Source organism: Astatotilapia calliptera, chromosome 19 (assembly GCF_964374335.1).
Source record: "Astatotilapia calliptera chromosome 19, fAstCal68.1, whole genome shotgun sequence".
Taxonomy (NCBI): Eukaryota; Metazoa; Chordata; class Actinopteri; order Cichliformes; family Cichlidae; genus Astatotilapia; species Astatotilapia calliptera.
In genome coordinates this window covers 25,237,667-25,257,981 of record NC_137440.1, presented here as the reverse complement: position 1 = coordinate 25,257,981, position 20,315 = coordinate 25,237,667, and the positions used below count along the sequence as shown (strand labels likewise).

Sequence of the window (20,315 nt, the reverse complement as noted above, 5' to 3'; positions counted from 1 at the left end):
CTCTGCTGTTATGTTTTAGGTAAATACAGAGAAGGCAATGACAATAAAATAAGCCCAGCTCCCCACCTGACATGTGACAGTTTCCCAGATGCTGTTGAACACATCCTGCAGAATCTGCTTTGAGCATCAAATAAAAATAACCTTCCGGTTACATTTGCACAAGTAACACTGCTAATGTTTCAACAGTGGAGAGACTTAAGATTTGAAATTATTCTCCGCAGAACATCCTGATGAATCAAAAATAGTCATGCTATAGTAGTTTGACTCAAAGTACCAGTCACCAAAGTTTTATTGTATTAGGTTGTATACTTTTTGTTTTCAAATAATAAAAAAGAAAACAAATGATCAATGAACAAATATTTCCTCCATGTCAAAAAGAGTTTTTCAAAACTCCGCAGTGATTAAAATGTACACCGTTCCAACCTGCAGTAGCTTGTCACAAATATCCAAAGTATAGGAAACATTTTACGCAAATATATAGTCATTAGTGTAAATTATTAGTATAGTGCAGGATAAATTTGTAACAGTAAAAACAAGTTATCATCACTTTTATTGCGTTAGTATGACAGTCTTTGCATTCATGTTATGTGTACTAGCGTCAGACAGATTGGTACTCTCTCTCCCAGGCTGTGTATCTGTCCATCAGGTTTCGTGCTGAGGGTTTGGTGTGTTCAATCACATTCAGGAAATCAGCTGTTGTTACAGTTTCCAGTTGGATGGCGGGCATGTCTGTGTCATCTGTAAAAGAGAATCACAGTAAGTCAGAGAAGATGGCTGTTGTAGGGGTCAATCTTGACATTGTGTGTGTGTTGTCCTACCATCCTGATGTGACTCCAGAGCATCAAAGATCTTTCGAACTGGTCTCATGGTAGCTTCCTTACATGCCAATCTTATATCTGAGCCAGAGTAGCCCTCCATCTCCTGGAAATAAAACACACAAATATACAGATGCACATGAGTGAACACATTTCCTTCCAGATAACATATATGATTTATGAAATTATATTAATTAAAGAAAAATTGTTAAGCATAACGATTAAACACTTGACAAACTCCATACACACTTTTGCCAGTGCTTTGTAGTCTAGCACAGTGCGTAGCTCCATCCCTCCTGTGCAGCTGAGAGGAGGCAGCCAATGAGAAATCATGGCTTGGCGAGCTGGTGAAGAGGGAAGACTCACTAGAATCCGCTTCTCTAACCTCCTCAGCATTGCGTGGTCCAGTTCCCTGAGAGATTTATTAGAAACAAACAAAGGCAGATTTAACTGTCATAATTTTATAGCTGTCTTAGTAGTCATCTTTTTTTATTTAAACAGCTATGACATCATAACATCATAATCTTGTGTTTGTCAAGAAAATGAAGGGTCTTTTTCAAATGCATTCAATGCAAGAAAAATAAATGAATGTTAAAATCAGGCTGAGATGATGCTGGCAATAAATGTACGAGGAGGGTTGAAACAGCAAAAATAGTGAGTTGTATTTTTCTGTCTTCCCATTCATTTGTAAATGCAAAAGAAGGTGTCCCACCACCTCTTCTGCCTGAGGTGCCACCTTTCCCTTTTACACAGCTGACTCGCGTCAGTAATCAAGGAGATTTAAGCCCAGGGAAAGGTGAGCTCTGGGCCAGAGTGTGGTTACAGCTAGTGAGCTGTATTTTTTTTGGTGGGTTTCTGCACGCGCGTGTGTGTGTTTTTGGTGGATTTCAGCGGATTTCAGCTAGTGAGCTGCTCTTTCTTTTTGGCTTATGTTTTACTTTATTGACCAACGCCTGAGTTTTGTTTTCTTAAATGGTGATAGCGGCTTGTCCGTCTCTTTTAGTTAGTATTAATAGAAACTTTAAAACTCTTTAATTTAACCCTTTTGCCTCCTTGACTCCTTTTTCCTGCTTCTGCTATTCTTCTGATAAGTTTGGGATACTTCTGGAATTTGACGTAGTGGTAGCTCTCATACTCCCTCAACACCATCTCCAGATCGATGTTATCGCTAACCTCGAACCTACTCACACCTCCATTTATCTCTTGATCCAAGGCCACTGCTGCAGCTACATAGCTGGTGGACCGACACATTGCAAGGAACAGATTTTTGATGTGCTTGTCTTGATGAATTGCACTTCACTTTTTCTATACAGTGTCGAGGAGGGAAATTATTTTACTGCTATTGTTAAATAATTGTTATTGCATTAATAATATAATTTGCAGCATGGATATTGCATTCCAAGGTTTAGACAGTGTCTCTTTCAGAAAGACTGAGTTGCAGGCTGACAGGAAGTTGTATGCAGAAGTGAAACCAGGAAGTTATTTTGAGCCGCAGGCTAAGACGAGGCTTTAACAATGTAACAGATAGCTTTAAGAAGGCCTTAAGATCAGATCATTTTATATTAAGGTTTTAGTAGAGGTTCTTGATTAAAACATTTATTTAGTAGAAGACATACACATAGTCTCAGTGAGCTTCTGGTCTGGTAAAAGGTCAGAAGTGCAACAGGTGAATTGAGAAAGAGCATGTGAGGTCGTGACACACACACATAGAGTTAAATTTATTTAGAGGAACCGTCCTTGTTGTCTCAGCAAGAAAGAGGAACAATTCATTTTAAGATAAGAACGGAAAGTACCACGCCATGAAAATAGGAGATGATTTTCTAGGTGAAAAGTCATGATGATGTTGATCTGATCTATGTATAAAATGTACTGGTGACGTATGAAGGGGCGTCAGTAAATAAACCCTGATGCTATAAAATATCTGTTCATGCTTTGATTAAGTCGAAGACTACTTCCTGTCTGCGTACAGAGTTCTCTTCCCACGCGTGTATTCATTAAAATCTTCGTTTGACTTCACCCGGCCGGACCAGTGTGGTTATTCTTCGATCACCTCTTGTACCCTTCCTCAATATTGAATCTTAACATTTGGGGGCTTCGTCCGGTTATTGGGGAAGGAGAGTTGGAGGTTTGGACGGAGAAATCCGGGGTCTTGGGTGGTCTGACGGGCAGACGTGAATTCCAGTGGTCTAAGTGAGTGGGCATAAGCCGGCTTATCCAAAAGGTAAGGCACTACCTGTTGAATTATTTCCAAAGTGTGCCAAATTGGATATGATAAAATTTAAGTCTACTCACTGAAGTTACTGGTGGATGTCTGTTTTGATTTTGATGAGAATGTCATGACAGTACTGAGGATTTAAAGCAGTTGGACTGCTGGTAATGATTGAATGCGGTTGGACCGTTTAGTATGTTAGGGAATCTGGTTATTTTTTGGTTATAAGGTTGGACCTGCTTCAGTCTTACACTTTGTTGGGTGTTTTATTGTTGTTCCAAAGTATTATAAATTACTCAAGAACGCCAGTTGGACTGGTAGGAAGCGCAGTGCTCAGAGGTAACGCTTGCCAATGCAAAGGACGCTTATGCATTGTCCTCGAAGAGGGATAGTCAGTTGGTCACTGTGGAGCTTGGGGCACTCCAGAATAACTAGGAGTTAGAATCTCCTTACCGTTTGGAACGGTATCTGCGCTTTTTTGGGCAGCAAAGGTTGGACCTTGGGTGTTGGACACTTTTAAATTGAGTTAGGGACTTTAGAGATGAGGCCAGAAACTGTTGGACAGATACTGGTTAATTGATTACAAAAAAGTTGGACTTTTATCGGTTAGACCGTTAACTTAAATTTTTCGAAATTCGGTAGGTGTTAAAAGGCATAAAATCTGTGCAGTTGTAAATATAAGACGTCTCTGTATTAAAAAAGATCTCTGTGGGTCGAGTCAGCAATGCACTGACTGCCTGCTGCTATTCTTAGATGAAGAGTGTGTGTGCATGCAAATGAGGCAGCTGATGCAGAGCGCATGAGAGGACTATGCTTTCGGTTTTGTGTGTCATTCAGCTCTATAACTATTGTTTGCAAATGTGGATAAATGTCTGCAGTTAAAATGCTGGCTTAGTAAATAACAACATTGTAAATATATGAATGGTGACAGCGTTTCAAAATAGAATATAAGAATTGTTTGTGTTTAAAACCAACGGTTAGGTAAAGAAGATTTAAGGTGGATTTGAAGGCATAAACAAAAAATAAAAGGGTTACAGTCTGCAAGGGTTGTTAATTCATGAGCTGACTGGATGCAGAGTAAGTGGAGTGGTCATCCTGAGAGGATTGAATGATGCTCTAACTCTGTGGTCAAGTCAGACATAGGCTTTAAGCAACCATGAGCCACTAATAAGCGTGACAGATTAATGAGTATGTGTAAATTGAACTTGTTAAATAGTTTTGATAGGAGTAACTCAATGAGCACGCAATAAAGTGGACTTTTTAGGGGCAGTTTATCACTGACACCATAAAAAGCAACTTAATTAGTAGTTCAATAACAAATTGTAAAGATAACCTTTGTTATTTGATAAGAGAGAGAAAATTCAGGTTACATATAGTGAATAAATAAGGAAATGTTAATCTCTGCGTCATTCCACACTGAAATTTCAATTGTAGGGGATCATTTGGAGGTGAATTGTGTAGGACACGGGGAGACAGAAGAATCTCCCCATGAGTTTTCAGTGTGCATAGAAATTGAGGAGGCTGAACTGGAAGCCTGCCTGGGTCGTTGTTTTTGTTTATTTGAGGGTCTGCTGGAAGTTTGTGAAAACGACCACCTTGATATGTGGGAGCCTTCTCGGGCAGCGATTTTTTGTTAGACCTGTGGCAGGCTGTGCAACATGGAGAAAGCTTTGACATAATGTCATAAAGGTGATTTCTTGGTTTTAGATTTATTAGTACGGGATGCTTGAGGGTGTGTTGCTGTAAAGTATATAAGGGACGCGCAGCGCAGTTAATGGGTTTAAAATAAATGAAAAACACTAATCCGAGGAACTATTGGAGAGGTAAGTATACGGAGATGAGCGCGTTGCGCATAAGGGTTGCTGGTGTCATATATTAACACTTTGAGGGCGAATAATTTTGATTGAGTGTCAACGCTTGAGAACGCGAGGACAGCGTCTAAAGGGCTGGGTTAAACTTTGTGTATCACCAAGCAGGGGAAGAGGAGCCAGTGGTTGCGAGAACAGCGAGACGAAGACTGAAACTGAAAGTTAAGCGTGTCTGGGTGACCTAGACCAAGAAGGTGGAGTCGACCAACGCCATTGGAAGAGGTAAGTCTGTGTTTCAGAGGATGGCTGACAGCTCGGGTGCGACACCTAGTAGGAAAAGGGGATGCAAACCTCTGAAGGATCAGCTCGAACAGCTTAAGAAAGCTGTTCGCTTGGCTTCCCCTGGAGTATCAAAATCAGCAGAGAAAGAGTGCCAAGCGATGGAGGTTGAGGTAAGTAAACCTATTATATCCCAACAGAAAGGGCTGGGTGATAAAATACCTCTGAGCTTGGTGTTAAAAACTGAAGGAGAAGTGTATGGACAAATGCATGAGGCCCTACGTGCGTCCATAGAGGCATTAACGGCATTGGAGGTTATAAAGCAGAGAGTGTTTAGCTAAAGCAAAGGAACAATGGTTGTTAGGAACAGGAATACATCCGGGGAAGGAGGGTGAAAGTGGAGCGTGGTGTCGTTCGGCAGTGCTGGCAGGGCTGCCCAATCAGGTTGCAGTTGACTTGGAAAAGAACCCAGATTTTGCCGTTGCAGACTCGGTGCAGTGGGAGAGACATGTGACCCACAGACTTCAGCAGGAACAGGATTTGACGAACAAACAAAAGAAAGAGTTAGATGAAGCACAGGCGCAGCTGCTTAGGCTGCAGCTGGGTGAGGCTCGCGAAAAATATAATGCGAAGAAAAAAGAACCGAAAGAACTAAATAAGACTATAATGGTGGCAAGGCCTCAGCCCGATCCTGTGCCTGACTGGCCAGATCAGGATCCGGGTCTCTACCCTGATGACCGTTGGCCCGCCAATGCACCAAGGCAGCGTCAACCAGTAGGGAATTGGGGGACCGGTGGACCGCAGAGAGGGCGTGGTGGATCCGTGAGGGGAGGACAAAGGGCTCGGAATCCGGGGAATCCTGGCAGAGTGTCTCGGACTGCGTGTCTGAGATGTGGAGCAGAAGGACACTGGGCCCGAGATTGCCCTGAACCGCCGCAGAACTATCAGGGGCGAGGCTATCAATCCCAGGCACGAGGAGGCCCAAGACAAAGAGCTGCTTACAGGGGAGCACATCAAGCTCCAAACCCGAATGCAGCACCAGCCCCCCAGTACCCAGTAGCCGACTGGGGCTGGGAGAGGGAGCAATACTGACGGAGCCCGGAGAAACTGAACAGCGTGGGGGCGGCAGAACCCATGCTGTCGATGACCGTGGAAGGCACTGAATTGCCCTTCCTGGTGGATACTGGAGCAACATACTCAACATTGAAAGACACACCAGACAGTGCAACACTCTCCTGTCACACAGTTAATGTGGTAGGCTTTTCCGGGATTCCAATGACACTGCCATTGACAAATCCAGCATTGACACAGCTGGGAAAACAGACTTTGAAGCACCAATATGTGGTGTCCTCACAGGTGCCTGGAAAATCTCATGGGCAGGGACCTGCTTGTGAAACTGGGATCACCTTCAAAGACTCAATATTTAAGTCCAGAACTCTGAACAACCCACTGCCAAAATCTACTGGGGAGGCTAGTGGAAGAAGGTATTCTGAGACATTATCAGCTGTGGAAACCCTGGATAATGAGCCTGGCCGTCTATTCCCCTCCGCGAGATCCTTTCCACGTTACACTCTTTTATGATAGGGAAGATAACGATATCTATCGGGAACAGTTCCAGTCTGATCTTGAGGGACAGACGTGGAATGTGCAAACACATAACATTTATGTTGGACCAGAAGGTGTGGCCGCGGCTGTGAAATTTACTGATGAACAACTGCCTTGGTACAATGTGGGAGAGGATTCAGCCCCTCACATTACATTGGCGGTCCACGAGGGTCATGGGCCAAGGGATCTGGGACCAATGGTTAAGCGGGCGCTGGACAACGCATGCTGGCAAGGCACCCAAATTCCAAACGTCTGGTATGCACCAAAATGTAAAATATATCGCATAACTTGTTTGTCCAACGATGTAGTGATCTTAGAACATAAAGAAATCTCCAGAATACATGACAGGGAAAGAATGGATCATCCTGATGCAGTAGCTGAGCTCTCAAAATTGCCTGGTACTTTGTGGTCCGCAGGGCCCACAGATGTGGGTCTAGCTAACTGTTCGCCTGTCCTGTTCCGGCTGAAGTATGACATACCATTTAACAGACCATAATAGAAGCACAAAACTGAAGACCAAAAGTGGTTCACATGAATTGACCTAGCGAATGCATTCTTTTGTCTCCCACTGCACGAGTCACTCAGAGACATTTTCTCATTCACATACAGAGGCCGCAAATTTAGGTACACACGCCTACCACAAGGCTTTGCACTCTCACCAGGAATTTTTAATCAGGTGTTGAAAGAGGCATTGTCCCCATGTCAACTGCCAGGGGGCTGTAAATTAATACAGTATGTTGATGATCTTCTTATTGCAGCCCCGTCAGCAGCGGCCTGTACGGCAGCATCGCTCGTGGTGTTGAACAGATTGGCGGAGTGTGGCTTCAAAGTGAGCAAAGAAAAACTGCAGTTGGTCCGGCCAGAGGTAACATTCCTGGGCCGGGTGATCGTACACAGATCAGTGGGGTTAATGAACACACACAGAGACCAAATTCTGACACATCCAAAACCAAGAACTGTGAAGGAGTTGCTTTCCTTTCTTGGCTTGACAGGTTACAGCAGGCAGTTCATTCCGAACTATGCGGGTAAAACGGCCCCTTTAAGGGACTTGATCAAGAAAGTTGGTGTTCGAAATCTGAAGGCTGAATTGCCTTGGACGCCGGACACAGAGACAGCGTTCATTTCACTAAAACAGGATTTGTCAAGAGCCACAGATCTGGCCACACCTAACTATGATGAGGCATTTTATCTTGATGTTTCAGAAACAAAGGGAGTTGTGAATGGTGTGTTGTTTCAGAAAAAAGGGGGAGGTAGGGATGTACTTATGTATGTCAGCATAAGATTAAATTCAACAGAAGTAAGGCATCCCACATGCACACAACACGCAGCAGGAGTAGCAAAGATAATTCAGAAAACAGCACATATAGTGAGGGAACACCCACTGAAAGTGCTTACTACACACAGTGTAGTGGCCTATGTGAACTCACAGGCATTCACAATGACTCCACTGACGCAACAAAGGTTCAGCAAAATTTTAGAGGCGCCAAATCTGATATTCACACATGAAGGAATAAATATGGCGGACCTAATGGGGTCAGGAGAACCACATGACTGTATTAAGAAAGCCCAGGTTGAAGGAAAAATCGAGGGACAACAGTCGGCCCAGAGAGCTGAAGTGATAGCCCTAACTCGAGCCCTGAGGTTGGCTAAAAACATGAGAGTGAACATCTACACTGACTCAGCATATGCGTTTGGAGCAGCTCATGTGGAACTGGCTCAGTGGAAGAGAGCCGGGTTCAGAACGGCCATAAATGCACCCATCTGTCACAAAAAGGCCCTGGAGGACCCAGACGAGGTAAGTATTATAAAATGCAAAGGCCACTCACAAGCAGACAGTATGGTGGCAAGAGGAAATCAGAAAGCTGACGAAGCCGCAAAGGAAGCAGCGGGCTACAAAGGACAGAGACAACTGGTGCAGGTAACCCCAGAAGAGGAGGGTAGCACTAATAGCATGGGAGAAGTTAGACAGGCTCAGGAGGAGACATCCCCAGAGGAAAAGGGGGTGTGGGAAAACAAAGGAGCCTGGCAAGATGGCGGTTTGTGGAGGGGGCCAGATGGGCGTCCCGCTTTAACGGCCAAAATGGCGGAACAAAAGGTGAATGAGGCTCACGGGCTTGGTCACGTGGGAGTGAAACAGATGGAGAGAAATTTGTGCCGATGGTGGCATCCTGATTTGAGAAGGATGATACTGGAAAAGGCCAGAACGTGCCTAATTTGTGGGGCACACAACCCAAAGCCAGCAGTAAAACCTGAAGCTGGTAAGGTTCTCATGCCAGGAAGGCCAGGAGAAGAGGTCGTGATTGATTATACCGACATGATTGATACAGGCCCAGGTGGGGTGAGGTATTTGTTGGTGGGTGTGGATGTTTTGACTGGGTGGCCCGAAGCATGGGCGACCAAATGTGAAGATGCGAAAAGCGTGATTAAGTGCTTAATCATTACATTCCAAGGCATGGGTTTCCCAAGAGAATTAGATCAGACAATGGTACTCACTTCAAGAATAAAGATTTGCAAGAGGTAGAGAGGATGAACCTAAATTTGAAAAACAAGTTGGCTAAAATTTGTGCGCAGACAGGGCTAAATTGGGTCGCAGCCCTGCCCATTGCTTTGATGACCATAAGATGTTTATGATGATGTTAACTTTGTATTTCAGGTGCAGTTATAACTATTTTATACATATTGCATTTTGTGCTTTAAAAGGAGTTGTGGCTCAAATTTGTCTCTGGAGGGTCATGAGCCTTTGGCTAGCGCTATGATTAGCCAATCTACTGTGAGGATAATATGAGTTCATGAAGGATTGCACACGCTTACAGACACAGAGTTAAGAAACACACATGACAGTATTGATTCCAGGCAAAAGGCCCTAAATTCATTTAGCTTTTAACTGAACTTAAGAAGGACCAAAGAGGAAGGAAAGCATATATTTTGGTTAAGTCTGATAAATTAGAATTAGAAGGTATTGTTACATTAAGGGAGCAAAATGAAATAAAAAGGTTATACCAAAACAGGTGATAACATAGGAAATGTGAGGTTTTAAAATGAAGTTAGTGTTAACACATAGGAGTTGTTTCAAGGCAGCATTTAGCTATGATGAAATGTATACAGGAGTAATTGCTTATATGCTTAAACTTAATTGATTGAAGTGGTTGTTTTCTTTTGGAGTAGATTAACTTGCAGCAGCGACAACTTGTGCATAGGATGTTGATGATCAGATAAGGGAAAATAGAGCGAGCAACTGGACGTGAAACCAGCGCTTAAAAGAATTTTAAAGTGATGAGTAACGTTGAAGAGTATACATAAATACAAGTCAATAAGTTAAGAAGATAATTAGGATCAGGCTTTTAATTAAAGAGTCCCAGATAGGATAAGTTAGGGAGATGCAAGAAAAGGTGTTTTGTTTCCTTTGCAGAAGACCGATCTCGGCGACCACAGGAGGGGCGAGGATCCTGGAGATCTCGAGGTTCGAGACCACCAGAGAAGGGTCTGCGTGAGGACACAGTGTATTGTGACCTCTGGTTTTCAGAGGTCAAAAGGGGGAGTGTCGAGGAGGGAAATTATTTTACTGCTATTGTTAAATAATTGTTATTGCATTAATAATATAATTTGCAGCATGGATATTGCATTCCAAGGTTTAGACAGTGTCTCTTTCAGAAAGACTGAGTTGCAGGCTGACAGGAAGTTGTATGCAGAAGTGAAACCAGGAAGTTATTTTGAGCCGCAGGCTAAGACGAGGCTTTAACAATGTAACAGATAGCTTTAAGAAGGCCTTAAGATCAGATCATTTTATATTAAGGTTTTAGTAGAGGTTCTTGATTAAAACATTTATTTAGTAGAAGACATACACATAGTCTCAGTGAGCTTCTGGTCTGGTAAAAGGTCAGAAGTGCAACAGGTGAATTGAGAAAGAGCATGTGAGGTCGTGACACACACACATAGAGTTAAATTTATTTAGAGGAACCGTCCTTGTTGTCTCAGCAAGAAAGAGGAACAATTCATTTTAAGATAAGAACGGAAAGTACCACGCCATGAAAATAGGAGATGATTTTCTAGGTGAAAAGTCATGATGATGTTGATCTGATCTATGTATAAAATGTACTGGTGACGTATGAAGGGGCGTCAGTAAATAAACCCTGATGCTATAAAATATCTGTTCATGCTTTGATTAAGTCGAAGACTACTTCCTGTCTGCGTACAGAGTTCTCTTCCCACGCGTGTATTCATTAAAATCTTCGTTTGACTTCACCCGGCCGGACCAGTGTGGTTATTCTTCGATCACCTCTTGTACCCTTCCTCAATATTGAATCTTAACAACAGACATACAAATATGACCTTTTGGTTGGTTTGTTACCACTTATCCAATAATAAACCAGCAATGCCATTTTGCATTATGCCATTCTGTTCTGAAGTAACAAAGAGTGAATTTATGTATTCTACCTGCTCTGATCAAAGAAACTCAGCCACCTGTTTTAAAAGTCCGTATCTAAACCTGATGCTAAAAATGTACTTAAAAGAAAAGTTAATCTTTTTGATCACCACTTGATGCATCCACACACACACAATTTTATACTGACCCTTCCCCCAGCAGGTGGTGATAGATAAGGATGAGGAGACTTTTCTTCCTCATCTCAGTCTTCTGCTCATCCTGTTGGACAGCAACAAGAACAGCAGCAACAAGAGGACAAAAGGGGAATTCAAATGGAGCTGTTATATGAGAAATAACTACCAAATAATATTGTTCAATTTGTCACAGGTGTCATGAAGAACAGATATGGTCTAATAAAGACCAATACAGTCCCCCCAAAAGCAACATATTTTAGAAGAATATTCCGATTTTTTTAACAGAAGGATATGAAGTGTCACAACTTATGGATAAACAAAACCTAACGCAGGGCTAACACATTCCTATCTTATGATCAAGTTAAGAGTCATTGATTCAACTAATGTCCATGTGTTTGAATTGTGGGAGGAAGCCAGAGTAGCTGAAGAGAACCCACACAGACACGAGGAGAACATCCAAACTCCACACAGAGACACTCCAGCTGGCCTGTGGATAGACCTCTTTGGGAGGCAAAACTCTTTACCACTGTGCTACCCATGGGCTTTAACTGTATGCCTAATTTCAGTAAAGATGGAAGTCTCAAGAACTGTACTTCTTTAAGCTTGTGAAAATTCCCACTATTGGTTAAATACCTTGCACCCTCCACCTGTTGTTTTTAGAACTTAAGAAACCTCTTGGGTGAAAGATGAAAAACATCATCAAACTTAAAGAAGTCCAACTGCTTTTCTTTTTTTACAAGTTCTTAAAGACTGCCATGACCTGGATGACTAAGAACCTGCACAGACAATAAAGATGGAAATGACACTCCCTAAAGTATTTATGTCTGTGGTCTAACTAAAAGTAGCCACTAATTATCAACTAACGAGTTAGCCTGTGCTCATTAATGCTTCAGTTCTCTTCTCTTCCCTGGTTCAAACATGTGGAGGAGGAATATTTTATATTGGGCTGGAAATAAAGGGAAAACACAGTTGCCAGCAGAGGGGGCCAGTCAACAACAAACAACAACCAGTTGAGCTGTCTCTAGGCAACCAGTGGACGCAGCCGCTTTATTGTCACACAGTGCATGGAGAACTTAACGATTAGCTCGACGGCTAACTACCACGCTCGTGAAAGCGACAATATAGAAATCCCATCACATGTGCAAAATAAATCGACCAACACCTGGATACATATGCCTTTAGCTTAACACTGCTTACAGTACCAGACAGTTCGGTGCCCATCTGTTCACTGCCACTGCTTGTTAGATAGCCACAGGCTGATATCTGAAAACAGTTGTGCGTCAAATTTGCGTAAAACAACAAGAAACAAAAGCCCGTGTTCACTCACCGCCTCTCGGGCCTGGTGGGCGACTTTCACTGATTGATAATTGGGCTCCATTAAGTGATGGTGAAGTTGGTCCACCGCGTAGTTCGCGTTCCCCTCGGGGGCACGTTAGGCCCTCCGTACCACAACGGTACTTAAACAGAGAAAAGGGAGGGATTGACCGAAGTGTGTGGCAGCAGCGCGAGCCATCGGTTTACTTTCCCCTCGAAGTCAGCGACAGCCACAGTCAGTAGCACAAGGTGTTGGATGTGTATAGTTGATTTTTGGGACGCTTTCTTTTTTACCTAGAGGACAGACTCTTGCGTACAAGGTATGAACAAACTTGTTTTTTACTTTTCTGTCTGTGTTTTTTTTGTTTTTGTTTTTTTTTAAACCTTTTTTCTTCTGCAGTTTAAGGTTAATTAAATCACAACTACAACTTAACAGTGTGCATAATGATTTATAATAAAAAGTGTTTTCTGCTTTATATCATTACTTGTGACAAATAACAACAAAGTTTTGAGTTAATATTCTGGCTGTGCAGGTTATGAACTCTGTCAGGTGTAACTGCAGATTCTTAACTGGATTTGTCTCAACGCGTTTAGCGTTTTGAGAACCTTTAACCAAAACGAGTAAGTACGATTAAACATTTAGACTAATACAAACACACACACATGATAACGAGTTTTTGTTTTTTGCCACTTTTTTTTGTTTTTAAGCGTTCATGCATTTCAGTTAAAATTGTTTTAAAGCTGCTGAGAAAACATACAGAAACTGTGGATGCCCCGCAGTTATACAGTGGAGGCGACATGCAGGCAAAATGTTGTTGGATTGGTGCTGATAACCGTTAATCATCCTTTTGTGCAATTGCTTTTCATATTATGCAGCGTTAAGTGACAGATATGGAAAAGTTCTGCATTCAATGTGGTTTCTGTTTTGCTGAACCGCAGTAAGTTCAAAATGTGAATACCTTTGGGTTGTTATCGTTTATGTGCAAAAACAAATACAAAATACTACATAGGCGTGGGGGACAGGGGGGTGTTAGAATTAAGTACTTTTAATACCAAAAAAAGTTTTTAAAAGCAACAAAAACAAAGAAAATTGATTTTCTATGAAAGATTGAGGTGTTGTTGGTTTTTTTTGAGGAGGGTTTTTTTTTTTTTTTTTTTTTTTTTTTTTTTTTGTTTACTATTTTAAATGTCTAGGCAAGGGGAAAAATCAGTTGATTTTTATTTATTTAGCACCAGTTTGCACAAACTGTTCCCTTAAGGTCTTTATAGTGAAAGATGAAGACTATGATAGAGAAAAACCTGACACGCATACAAGTCCCTGGGGGGAAACACTTCTTTGAGACAGGAAGAGGCCTTTGGCAAACCCCGATTCAGGAAGGGCTAGCCATCTTTACTGTGAATAGTTGGGAGATGAGTGGAAAAAGAAGAGAAACAAGTGGTTCATGGGTAAGCAAAGGAAAACACAAACTATGGTAGAAAGTAGATTAAAGTTTATGAGAAATAGAAGGAAAATACGTTGTGCGTCATAGTAAGTTGTCTAATTGGATGAGCCTAGAGCAACTTCAGTGTTATGCTTGGCAGTACAGTGGTGCAGTGGTAAGCTCTGCTGCTTCAAAGTACAAAGCTATTGGGTTCAAATCCAGTCAGGGACCTTTTGCATAGTGTTTCTATCCTCTCACTGGGTACTCTGGGTTCCTCCCACACTCCCTGAATTGAATAAGTGATGGCAAAAAAGTATGAATGGTTTGCTGTCACCTGAACCAACCCTAATCGCAAGGGTTGTTTTTGATTTGATTTTTTTTTTTTTTTTTTTTTTTTTTTAAAAGAGAGGCTTTAATCCTAATAACAAAACTAAGAAAATTAACTCTTGTCATTGTTTTTGAATTTTAGTGAGGGTTTAGAGATGGTGAGAAAAGTTCATTAAATAAATAAATTTAAAAAATGATTTTCTTTCAGGAGTCACCAAAACAGGTTCTGTGCCTGAACTTGCCACAGTGTTTATTTATTAGGAACGAACTGGAAATACAGCAACAGCTTTTGCATTATGAGTTTTGATGACAATGAAGTATATCACTGTGTTCCATATAACATAGCATTTCATAATGTTTTACCTGTGTTGCTGTCCTCTCTCTGCAGCATCCGTTCCAACTCTTACTCTGTCAAGATGTCTGGAGACCAAAGTAACACAGGAGAAGACCATTGTATTCCTGAAGACAACAGCTTGGTCTTCACTCTGGTTCCACCCTACATCCTGGTCATCAGTGTGCTTGGAATCATCTTTAATGTGTTTGTGCTGATGGTTTTCTGCCTCCACAAGAAGGCCTGCACTGTGGCTGAGATATACCTCAGCAACCTGGCTGGAGCTGACCTTGCTCTGGTGTGCTGTTTGCCCTTCTGGGCTGAATATACAAGAAAGGGATTTGACTGGCCTTTCAGTGAAAGCCTGTGCAAAGTGACATCAGCTGTTATCTACATGAATGCGTTCTGTAGCATTTACTTCCTTGTTATGGTTAGCATAGATCGTTATGTGGCACTGGTGCACCCGCTTTCCCATGAGAGGATGCGCAGGCCGCTTTATGCCAAACTGGGATGTCTGTTTGTGTGGGGTCTTGGCTTGGTCTTTGCTCTCCCCATATTCATCTACAGGAAGCTAGAATTCAACTCTCAATCAAATCTTACTCACTGTTCACTTGACTTGCCACAAAATCAATATCTGGCATCTGAGGTGACAACCATAACATTCAGCTTCATCGTCCCTGTTATCATTATTTTGTTCTGCACTGTCAAAATTATTCAAACTCTGAGAAAGAGGCTAATGGAGGTTTTAAACATTCAGAAAACGGATCAGAAGGCCACCACTCTCATCCTGGCAGTTCTCCTGGCATTCCTGATCTGCTGGGTGCCATTCCACGTGACAAAGATACTAGATATGCTCCAAAACACTGGCATTCTGAAATGCCACATCACACTGACCATCGTCCAACAGATCTCTACGTACTTTGCCTTCTTCAACAGTGTCCTTAACCCCATTCTCTACGTCTTAGTAGGGAAAACTTTCCAGAAACAAGCAAAGGAACTCTTCATGTTGTGGAACAAGACTCAAACAGCATCTTTCAGCCGACTGTCCACACGCCTGACAAGTTTTAAATTGTGATCATAGTTCAAAGTGATATGACTGCGATCTTTTGGATGTGTGCTGTGATGGTTTACCCAGTTAAATGGACAATTATTTACTCAGGCAAGGAGAAAAATGTTGTTTTTGTAATCTGAATGTTTGTTTGTTTTTTTGTTTAACATTGTGCATGCATTACTTTTTCTTCAGAAAGGGATATTTAGCCATAACATGTTTATTTCCTAGAGGTGATACTGAAAGGCTGTCAGTCTGACTCTGCTTGGTGTAGTGAAGTCTGAGCGTTCTTTGACCGTTTCTCCAGTTGGAACATAACTCCTGGCTTTGGCTAAGAGAAAGTAGCATGCAGAAGACAGCTGGCATGGAGGAAAGGCTAAAGATAACAAGCAAGTCGTCTGAAATGTGATTCATGCAACACTCCTGAAGTTAAAGAATGAAAATACACTGTTAGAAAAAAAGTCACAATAGGACCTTTTTATTGTCTTGGGCTTTGTTCCATGTTTCGTCAGACTCTGACAGAGGAGTGAATAACAGGAGACATTACCTCATACCTCAAACAAGTTTTGTTTTACCAACCGTCCATGAACCCGTATCTGTTTAGATGTCACATTTTGAAAAATATAATTATAAAACTATAATTGCAAATAATTACATTTAAGGCCATATTTGAGCTTTTGTTTGTGCTAAATTTCAATGAAGTTAAAATTCAATGGCAAGTAAGGGTGTGGTTGTTCTTCAAAACCAGTGATCCAGTATAGCTTTCTCTTGACATCCTGTTGACATTCGTAGCATGACAGGATATGAGGCTCAAATTTCAAATGTGTCATTCTACTGCTCATCCTCTAATTGATATCTATTAGACACAATTTCAGATTTAATGCCATAATAACCCTGCTTCATAATTGAATAGCATTCCCACCTTTATTTTATATTGCACATGTGATAAACACAAGCTGAGATAATGAAACAAATATGCAAAAGAGACTGCAGCAGTTTAACAGTGTTTATACTATTAACATAATATTTGCATGGTTAGATTTTCCACTTCACTTGTGGGCATGGTTATGTAGTTGGAGTGCTCTGTGCTGTGGCATGATGCAGATTTACTGCTACCAACTTGGATTGTTTCAGTGATGAACTTAAAGTTCAAAGAGGGATTTTTTTTCTTTGCATTATATTAAAGTATTGTGCTTCTATTCCCATTGCATCAAAAAGAAACTCTGCGTGTATATATGTAAGGGTTTTAACCTCCTAAGACCTGAACTCTTTCATGGCATGCATTTTTAATTTCTCTTTGGGCTGATTGGGACCTGATGATTGTAAAAAAACAAAACAAAGAATTATGTGATTTTTTTTTTTTTACCTGATTTTCATTTCTAAGAAAAATGAGATCCACATATGAGGACATTCGCTTTAAATTTTGATAGAACAGTAGCAATATGTCCTCACAAGTGGATATCGGGCCCTTGTAGAGGAAAAAAAAAATGTAGTATTGTGGTCTGGACAACCCTAAAATGTGATGTCCACATATGTGGACGCCAGGTCCTAGGAGGTTAAATTTACAGTTTAAATACAATTAACAATGCTTTAAGTAGTTTATTTATGGTTTAAAATCACAGATCACTGCTGGACACTGAAATGCATACCTCTTTTTCACAGCACTTAATGTAACACTCAATATTAATCACTTGTAGACAATAAATTAATAAAACGTTCCAGACTTGTTGTCCCCTGTGATGTGGTTCTTTGTTATTTTTAATGCTTCTTTAAGCTGTCCATCACGAGTCTTACACTTTTTAAAAACAAGTCTGTATCTTCTACAGGGAGAGCAGAATTATTAGGCAAGTTGTATTTTTGAGGAATAATGTTATTATTGAACAACAACCATGTTCTCAATGAACCCCAAAAACTCATTAATATCAAAGCTGAACGTTTTTGAAAGTAGTTTTTAGTTTTAGCTATTTTAGGGGGATATCTGTGTGTTCAGGTGACTATTATTGTGCATAATTATTAGGCAACTTAACAAAAAACAAATATATACCCATTTCAATTATTTATTTTTACCAGTGAAACCAATATAACATCTCCACATTCACAAATATACATTTCTGACATTCAAAAACAAAACAAAAACAAATCAGCGACCAATATAGCCACCTTTCTTTGCAAGGACACTCAAAAGCCTGCCATCCATGGATTCTGTCAGTGTTTTGATCTGTTCACCATCAACATTGCGTGCAGCAGCAACCACAGCCTCCCAGACACTGTTCAGAGAGGTGTACTGTTTTCCCTCCTTGTAAATCTCACATTTGATGATGGACCACAGGTTCTCAATGGGGTTGAGCTCAGGTGAACAAGGAGGCCATGTCATTCGTTTTTCTTCTTTTATACCCTTTCTTGCCAGCCACGCTGTGGAGTACTTGGACGCGTGTGATGGAGCATTGTCCTGCATGAAAATCATGTTTTTCTTGAAGGATGCAGACTTCTTCCTGTACCACTGCTTGAAGAAGGTGTCTTCCAGAAACTGGCAGTAGGACTGGGAGTTGAGCTTGACTCCATCCTCAACCCGAAAAGGCCCCACAAGCTCATCTTTGATGATACCAGCCCAAACCAGTACTCCACCTCCACCTTGCTGGCGTCTGAGTCGGACTGGAGCTCTCTGCCCTTTACCAATCCAGCCACGGGCCCATCCATCTGGCCCATCAAGACTCACTCTCATTTCATCAGTCCATAAAACCTTAGAAAAAGCAGTCTTGAGATATTTCTTGGCCCAGTCTTGACGTTTCAGCTTGTGTGTCTTGTTCAGTGGTGGTGGTCTTTCAGCCTTTCTTACCTTGGCCATGTCTCTGAGTATTGCACACCTTGTGCTTTTGGGCACTCCAGTGATGTTGCAGCTCTGAAATATGGCCAAACTGGTGGCAAGTGGCATCTTGGCAGCTGCACGCTTGACTTTTCTCAGTTCATGGGCAGTTATTTTGCGCCTTGGTTTTTCCACACGCTTCTTGCGACCCTGTTGACTATTTTGAATGAAACGCTTGATTGTTCGATGATCACGCTTCAGAAGCTTTGCAATTTTGAGACTGCTGCATCCCTCTGCAAGATATCTCACTATTTTTGACTTTTCTGAGCCTGTCAAGTCCTTCTTTTGACCCATTTTGCCAAAGGAAAGGACGTTGCCTAATAATTATGCACACCTGATATAGGGTGTTGATGTCATTAGACCACACCCCTTCTCATTACAGAGATGCACATCACCTAATATGCTTAATTGGTAGTAGGCTTTCGAGCCTATACAGCTTGGAGTAAGACAACATGCACGAAGAGGATGATGTGGACAAAATACTCATTTGCCTAATAATTCTGCACTCCCTGTATACTTCAGGTTCAGTGAGCTGTTAAAAGTAGCTGTTCTCAATCTGTGGCATGAGCCCCCCCTGGTGGGCCAGTGACCCACTACAAGTGAGGATGTGGACAAAAAGTATGGAATTAAACAAAGCTTGAGTAGGAAAAATTAACATTTTGCAGATTTATAAGCGGTCTGCAGTTACTCTATATCTGTGCAATGTCAATGTCAAATTCTATTAAAAACCACCAAAACATTTTAAATAAAATGCACTTCCTAAATTTTGCAACAGTTAAATGTCTGTGTTGCACTACATGGGACATTTAGAGCAGATCTGGCCACAAATCAGAGATGGCATGAGTTTTATACACTGGATAGCAGCAACTCCCACAAGCCTTTATTTGGTAAGCAGGAACCAGCTCTCTATGCAAGATATGTGGTTAGTGGGCTGTCTATGCCTGCTTTGTCTCAAGAGTGCACATTGCAATATCCAGAGGTGGGAAGTAACGAAGAACAAAATATTTTGTTACTGCACTTAAAATTTTCAGGAGGCTGTACTTCACTTGAGTATTTATTTTTCTGACAGCTTTTTACTCCTTACATTTTTAAACAAATTTCTGTTCTTTCACTTTTTATATGTTTACAACAGGCTCATTACTTTTGGTTTAACAGATTTGAAGGCAGTTATTTTTAGGTCACTGTGGGACTTCAAACAGGAAACAGATTAAAGCCTAAACAGTAACACATGAAAGGCAGTCCTGTTCACCTATCAATCAACAGGGTATGTGGCACACAAAGAGATGGCACAGCACCATGACAACTGCAGGTGTCCACAAGTTGTGGTTGCAGAACTTCAGTATCCAGCTGGCCCTGCAGGGGCCAGTTCAGAGGGAACTGTGGTGAATTCAAAGTAAAGTGCAGTGTGTGACTGCTGTGTGGCTGTGGTTTCATGGTCAGAGTTAAGTTGCATTAAGTGTAGCAGAGATGAATTTGAAGTTAAGCTGATGATGCTTAGATTCAATCAATGATTCCACCTTCATGCCACCTAGGAGAGGAAAAAAAAAAAAAAAGACAGCACGTAGTGTACTGTCAGCATAGAGAATGGAAATACAGGACAACTCATGAAACATCTGCAGACATCTTGTTGAATTCAGTTGTGTACATCCACAAACAGCAGCAGATCAGGTTATCAGAGCCTGTACACTAAGAAAATCTACTGGAGCCCACAATAGAAATGATTGTGAGTTGCTGCCTA

The 20,315-nt window shown here is 41.5% G+C and overlaps 1 protein-coding gene and 1 pseudogene across 3 annotated transcripts; one reads left to right on the top strand and one right to left on the bottom strand.

Moving 5' to 3' along the window:
* Window positions 1–251: 251 nt before the first annotated feature.
* LOC113012574 (katanin p60 ATPase-containing subunit A-like 2) lies at window positions 252–12,739 on the bottom strand. Its single transcript, XM_026152859.2, has 5 exons — window positions 12,601–12,739; window positions 11,288–11,358; window positions 1,065–1,227; window positions 819–921; window positions 252–738 (listed from the first exon to the last, which is right to left on the bottom strand). The coding sequence occupies exons 1-5, from the start codon at window positions 12,649–12,651 to the stop codon at window positions 599–601; spliced, it is 528 nt and encodes a 175-aa protein (XP_026008644.1). The 5' UTR covers window positions 12,652–12,739; the 3' UTR covers window positions 252–598.
* Window positions 12,740–12,766: 27 nt separating this feature from the next.
* On the top strand, window positions 12,767–17,442 carry LOC113012573 (B2 bradykinin receptor pseudogene; annotated as a pseudogene). 2 transcript variants are annotated; one of them, XR_013903566.1, is made up of 3 exons: window positions 12,769–12,907; window positions 13,121–13,208; window positions 14,724–17,442. The product of XR_013903566.1 is annotated as a B2 bradykinin receptor pseudogene, transcript variant X1 (transcript). The 2 variants fall into 2 exon arrangements; XR_013903567.1 differs by lacking the exon at window positions 13,121–13,208 and having other exon boundaries at window positions 12,767–12,907.
* The last annotated feature ends 2,873 nt before the right edge of the window (window positions 17,443–20,315 follow it).